Below are 7,040 nucleotides of genomic sequence, written 5' to 3' on the forward strand. Positions count from 1 at the left end.
AAAGACACAGACCTCTGATGGCCCCTTTAAAGAGACAGACCTCTGCTCCGTTTTAACTTCAATTTGAGTCACAACAGGTCACCTTTACGGAGCCCGCGAGGGGACATGGGGGGATTTTTTATCTTTTGCATTCCCACTAGTGCTGTACCAAACGATTATTTTCTAATCGATTAATCTAACGATTATTTTTTCGATTGATCCATTACTCTAACAACAAATCTATAAGTCATTCTGAAGTGAGTGCACTGGAAATTTAAAATGTTTTCATCATATTAACAAGAACAGTTCTTTAATATTGTAATATTTTCTGTAATTGTAATATTATTGTAACTGTAATATTTTCATGAAAAACTCACCACTCTTATGTAAATACGGTCGCAATGATGCTTTTAGGTACCGAAATGGAATTGCATGAACATTCACCTGGTGGTTATGTAATACAGCGAATCGATAATAAAAAAAAAAAATCTGCGTCGACAAATTTACATAATCGAAGTCATCGATTATTTCAACTAATCGGTGCAGCCCTACTTGTGACGTCCACGGCCTACCCCCAGTTACCACTACTGTGCATGTGTGTCAAAGACAGAAAAACAGAAACAGAAGGACAGAAAGGCAGATGTGGCAGTGGAAGTTGTCAAAGCAGTTTGGAGAGAAAAACAAAGTGAACAATAAAAAGAGAAAACAATTAATCGATTATTAAATTAGTCATCGATTTTAATAAACGATTAGTCGTCGATTAATCGATTAATTGGTGCAGCCCTAGTTCCCACGCAATACTTTTGCTTTACCTCGCAATAATTTTGTGTTCCCTCGCAATACTTTTGTGTTCCCACGCAAAACTTTTGCGTTCCCAAGCAATAATTTTGCGTTCCCTCGCAATACTTTTGCGTTACCTCGCAATACTTTTGCGTTACCTCGCAATATCGTTTTGCGTTCCCTCGCAATATCGTTTTGCGTTACCTCGCAATACTTTTGCGTTACCTCGCAATACTTTTGCGTTACCTCGCAATATTGTTTTGCGTTCCCACACAATACTTTTGCATTCCCACGCAATACTTTTGCATTCCCACGCAATACTTTTGCATTCCCACGCAATACTTTTGTGTTCCCTCGCAATACTTTGCGTTACCTCGCAATACCTTTGCATTCCCATGCAATACCTTTGCATTCCCACGCAATACTTTTGCGTTCCCACGCAATACTTTTGTGTTACCTCTCAATATTGTTTTGCGTTCCCACACAATACTTTTGCGTTCCCACGCAATACTTTTGTGTTCCCACGCAATACTTTTGTGTTACCTCTTAATATTGTTTTGCGTTCCCACACAAAAGTTTGATTTGTATAGGAGCTGAATTAAATCAGAATTTTATTTTGAAATATCTGGTTACCCAAACAGGATGTGTTGCCACAAGTTCATGAAATTGACATTGACGTTGCGTGGCTGCACTGTGTTAAAATATCAACATATGACATACTTCCATGTGTGGTTGTGTGATATATTCATTCTGAAGCTGAATTAAAGCAGTAGGCTAACTCACTAATGGTGAACATGTGAGTTAATAAACCGGGAGGCACAACAGTGTTTAACGACTTTTGCGAGGGAACGTAAAAAGAAAAAAATTCCCCGTGTCCCCTCGTGGGCTCAGTACACATTAACCTTAAAGAGACGTTCTCTTTTTCTTAATCAGATAATAAAAAGAATAATCTTCTTTTATTTGATTTATTTTTCTCTTAACTAAGAGTTTTATGCATCTGATAATCATGAGACAAAGTTTATTAAAGTTACAGGAGAAAAGGCTTTTCTCCCTCAGTGTGATTCAGATTTATTATGGATATTTCTGTTGAAATGTCTTATTTAACTAATGTTCATGATGAAACATCAGTGTTTTATTAATCTGAATCATAAATGTCTTTAAGCTGAAATAATTTCGGAACACAAGCGTGGATGCTTATTGAGTTTGTTGGGAGCAGTGATGGTTGTAGAGTCTAACAGCTGATGGGAGGAAGGATCTTCGATAACGCTCCTTTGTGCATTCAGGATGCAGCGGTCTGTCACTGGAGGAGCTCTGTAGATCAGACAGTTCCATGAACTGGGTGGGAGACGTTCTGTTTATGGTGTCATTTTTGTTAAGTAAAATAAACATCTTTCTTTTTGTTCACAAAGAGCTAAAAACTCAGACTTGAGCTGGATTTTTAGAGTCTTAGAACCTGGACGATGTAGAAACACAGACAGAATCGCAGAATTGACCAAACAAACTGGACTCCAGAGTAAAACAGAATCGTCTCATCTGGGTGAGGTTCTGAGGCTCTGAGCTGGGTCTGTAGAAACCAGCCGAGTTTATTTCAGGTTTTTGTTGCTGTGTGCAGAATCAGACAGTTTTTGATCAGACGCTGTAAACAGGCAGCAGCTCTGATGGAGCAGAGGGGAAAATGAGCTTTAATTCAACGTGTGCACATTGTTCCAGTTCTTTATCAGACAGACTTTATTTAGTTCAACTGTAAAGCTTTTTTATTTTACTAAAAGAGAACTTTTTTAGTGTGAGATATGTTTCATATAGAAAATGTTTTTGTTCTTTAAAAAAAGACGTTTAAATACTTTTAAAAACCTTTAATGTTCTGCTGAACCACAGCACTTTGTTCTATAGTGAAAGTGAAAAAACAGTCATTATATTTTGAATTCTGTGGCTTTTTAGTTGTTAAATTATTTGTCTAATTCTACACTTTTTACATTAATAAATACGTTTAGAATGAAAATGTGGAATTAAGGAAAAAAACAATATTTAGACCAGATTTCAGTTTACAATGAGATAAATCAGGTGCCTGTGGAAACTCACTCTGGAGCTATGATGTGGATCAGAATAAGCTCCGCCCAGCTGGCGTAGCGATTAGAAACAGGAAGTCCCATGATATAGGTCACCCCTCTAGGCTGGTAGTGGTTAGTGAGCACCTTCAGAGCGAACAGAACCCCTGCAGACACAATAATTACCGATGTGTCACATGTTCACAGTGTTGTCGTTTTGTGTTTCCAACAGCAAACAAAAACAAACAACGGTTCTGTTTCTGTGAACGAGCCGCAGCATCACGTCTACCTGAGAAGCCCACGGCGCAGGTCAGGTTGTAGGACTGGTCCTGGGCCAGCTGGGCCAGCAGCGCCTCCAGCACCAGGTACAGCAGCCCCGTGAGCAGAGAAAAGACCGACAGCAGGTAGAGGAACCAGGCTCCGCCCAGCCGCCGCTCCAGCCTCGTGCCTTTCCACAGTAACGACACCATGTTGAAGTACAGGTGCCAGTCGTCTACGTGGTGGAACGGCGCCAGCAGGAGGCGGCGCCAGTCGTTCAACCAGTAAACCTGCTGGACGCTCATACACGTCTGAGAGCCGGAGAAATCAAAAACATTTCAGTCCTCTGGTTGGTTCATAAACTGGTGTGAACTGGTTGGTTCATAAACTGGTGTGAAAGCTGGGAGTTACCTTCATCAGGGGAGCAGCTGGGAACAGGAAGAGGAACACATTCAGACCCAGGACCGCCAGAGTGACCGGAGGGATGTGGTCCAGACCCACCTGGAACACCTGGGAGGCCAGGAGCAGCAGGCCCAGGTGGGATCTCCTCTGTCTCTGCATCCTGACAACCTGAACACATTTCATTACGTTACCGTCCAATAACAACCAGACAAACTGCATTTCCTGTCAAAATGCTAGTGCTAGCATTGCTGAAAACCTCAGCTGGAAATGTTTAACAGCAAAACTGTTACATCAAGTTCAATGTGAAAAGTGAAAGAAGCAGAAAAATAGAATAACAGCTGAAAAGAGCAGAAAAAAGCTACAATTAGCATCAAAACAAGCTAAAGGTAGCAGACACAAGTTAGCACCCAGACGATGACAGGGGTATAAAAAAAGTCTAATTAGAAGGAAAAAAAATCATAAAAGTACAAAAAAACCTAACAATTTGTTTTAAAATAGCTAAAGGATTCCATAAAACAGCTAAAATGTAGCTGAAAATTCTTAAATTAGCATAAGAAGCACAGGTTTTCTGAACTAGCCACCAAAATGTCTATTTAGCTCAAAAAAGCTAACTTTAGCTAATAAAAGCTGAACGTTATGTAAAATTGCTGAAAACAGCTGAATATAGCAGAAATAAACTGTAAGAAGCAGAAATAGCTCAAATTAGCAGAAAGAAGCAGAATTATAGCTAAAAAAGCATAAAAAGCTAAAATTAGCCAAAAAATAAAGCTAAAATAAAAAAAACTAAAATTAGCACAAGAAAGTTAAAAAGACAAGAACAATTTTTTAAGGTTCTGTAAAAATTCAGAAACATTTTAAGGATTTTAAGAACGTTGAAAACAGCTCCATTCATTCTCAATGGGAAAAATGTGGCTGAAAAAGTGAAACAGCTAAAAAAGTATAAATAGCTGAAACACCAAAAGTCATAGTTGGAATGTCCTGAAGGAGCTGAATGTTTTGATTTATGAGTTGTTAAAACGGCACAAAAATTGCGGCATGGGTAAAAGCTAGGGCTGTGTATTGGCAAGAATTTGACGATACGATACATATCATGACAGAGGGGTCACGATACGATATATCCCGATATATTTCAATACTGTAAACAAGGTGATATATCGCGATATATTGCGATTTTCGTCCAAAAATTCGATTAAATAAAAACCTCTTACAGGGAAAAAATGAAAAACCAAAATTCATTCTCAGAAAATTCTAATATTACATAGACATACTTTAGATACATTTAGCTGTGTTCTGCTTTGTATGTGTTTGATTTTATTTGTTTCATATTTCTTATTTCATCCATGTTTTCAATTATTAGACTAAATTTGACTATAAATAGTTTGAAAATATATTTTTTGCAGCTTTTAGTTTTTAATATTAATTTACAATATGGTCACCCAACACTTAACAATAGCCTCTACCTCAAGAGGTAGGCTGTGTCCAAAACGACAGGCCGGGTCCTCCGGAGGACCCAGACTCCCTGGTCTCGGCGGGCCGGGTCCTTGGTAGACCGGGAAGACCGAAAAAAAAGAGGATGTGAATTTGGACGGTCTAGCCTCCCCTCCTTACCCCGGCGTACGTCTTGTCACCTAGCAACTGTGACGACGCTAAACAAGCAAACTTAAATCAAAATTAGAAAAATATCAATACATTAGCATTATTAATATCACAAAACTATAAAATTAACTTAAAAGTATAATTTGAAGAACTAATTGACCCGCTGTAGGTTCATGTTTATTTTGTGTTTTTAATGACAAAAAAATAATATTTAAAAACATGTCCATACAAATGATAAAAGTATTAGAATTACAACCGCTAATTTATTTTTATTTTTATATCACCATATTTTTATTTAAAATGTATTCTTTTCTCTCGCTTCGTCCGCCATTACTAGAATAAAAAAATCTCCTGTCGGACCRMAATGCATTATGGGATATGCTGGGCCGGGAAGGATCCATCGGACCTGTCCTTCGATTCGGGCCAAAGGAAGGACGTATTTGTCGGACGCATTGGAGGAGTCTTCGGTTTTGGACGTCCTTCGTCGCGGCGCTGTGACGTATGAGGCCGACAAATTCGACCTTCGGAGGACCCGGCCTGCTGTTTTGGACACAGCCGTAGAGGAGCCAAATGTCTGGCTCACTGCTGCCAACTAGTGTTCAGAAGCTGAACTACAACATAAAAATGAACAGCTGGCAGGAAAGTTGACATTTTAAACCTTAATAAAAAATCGATACAGGGCTTTAGAACATCGATACAGTATCGGGAAATGAAATATCGCGATATTTCAGTGCATCGATATTTTCTTGCACCTAAAAGCACCCCCCCAAAAAAATAACTGATTGTGAAGCGTTCACACAGTAACACTACTACTACTACTACTACTACTACTACTACTACTACTACTACTACTACTACTACTACTACTACTAATAATAATAATAATAATAATAAAAATAAAATAATAATAGTGTTCAATCCACATCTCAGTTTGACAGGAAGCAGAGGCAGGTTTGTTTGTTTTGATGCACGGTGTCTGAAAAGCTGCAGTAAAGAGGAGCTTGAAGGGTCACAGGAGGGGGTGGGGACCCCCAGGAGGTCTGACAGACAGGTCTGTGTAGAAAACTGAGCAACAAACGAGAAGATGTGCAGAGAACCTGTTTAATAATAACACAGACTCAGCAGGTGCAGCTTGCACCGCGTTGCAACACAACAATGAATCAGTCGTCTGTAAAGATGAAGAGTCTGATGTAAACCTGCTGAGCTCCTCCTGCTCATCATCAAATAAGAGTCAACTGTGATGGAAAACTTCATTAAAATGATCAAAACTCCAACTGCACTGAAGAAACTGATTATTTACTTTAGTAAACCCCTGATCAACAATAAGTTTATTAGTGTTTTCACAACTCTGTCTGCCTCGAAGATGGAAAACAACATTATTTTTGTTATTTACTGTCATATTCCTTCCAAACATCCTGCTCCACGTCTAAAATGTTTCTTAGACTTGTTCTAAAAATAAAACAGGTTAATATTAAAACAGAAACTGAATTTAATGAAAGTCTTCCTCCATAAAAAGCATCTAAATCCAGAAATGAAAACATGCAACCTTTAACCTTTTTTTATGTACGATGGTTTAATAATTAATTTAAAGGTCAAGGTGCGGCTTTAATTTAATCACAAATACGTTCAACATGTTTTATTTACTCATTAACAACAAACAATTTATAATCAGACCTTCCAGATCCTGTCAACAGCTTCAACTTCAAACACAAACAGGTGAGATTTATATTAGCGTTTCTGACAGAGTTGTAACGTAACTAGAGGTGTAAGAAATTATCAATACACTGAAATATCGCGATATTTCATTTCCCGATACTGTATCGATATTCTAAAGCCCTGTATCGATTTTTAATTAAGGTTTAAAATGTCAACTTTCCTGCCAGCCGCTCATTTTTATGTTGTAGTTCAGCCTCTGACCACTAGTTGGCAGCAGTGAGCCAGACATTTGGCTCCTCTACCTCGTGCTCCAGAGAGTAAGGG

The 7,040-nt window shown here is 38.5% G+C and overlaps 1 protein-coding gene across 1 annotated transcript in view; it reads right to left on the reverse strand.

Annotated features, from left to right (window-relative positions):
- The window catches only part of rhbdd1 (rhomboid domain containing 1), a gene marked incomplete at its 5' end in the record, with an annotated part of 12,627 nt that overhangs the window by 3,374 nt on the left and 2,213 nt on the right, over nucleotides 1-7,040 (reverse strand). The window contains 3 exon segments of the mRNA XM_014026421.1: nucleotides 2,839-2,971; nucleotides 3,094-3,373; nucleotides 3,474-3,632. Of these exon segments, the coding sequence (XP_013881875.1) occupies nucleotides 2,839-2,971; nucleotides 3,094-3,373; nucleotides 3,474-3,623 (563 nt within the window).

The sequence above is a fragment of the Austrofundulus limnaeus genome, unplaced genomic scaffold (genome assembly GCF_001266775.1).
Source record: "Austrofundulus limnaeus strain Quisiro unplaced genomic scaffold, Austrofundulus_limnaeus-1.0 Scaffold552, whole genome shotgun sequence".
NCBI classification, from domain to species: domain Eukaryota; kingdom Metazoa; phylum Chordata; class Actinopteri; order Cyprinodontiformes; family Rivulidae; genus Austrofundulus; species Austrofundulus limnaeus.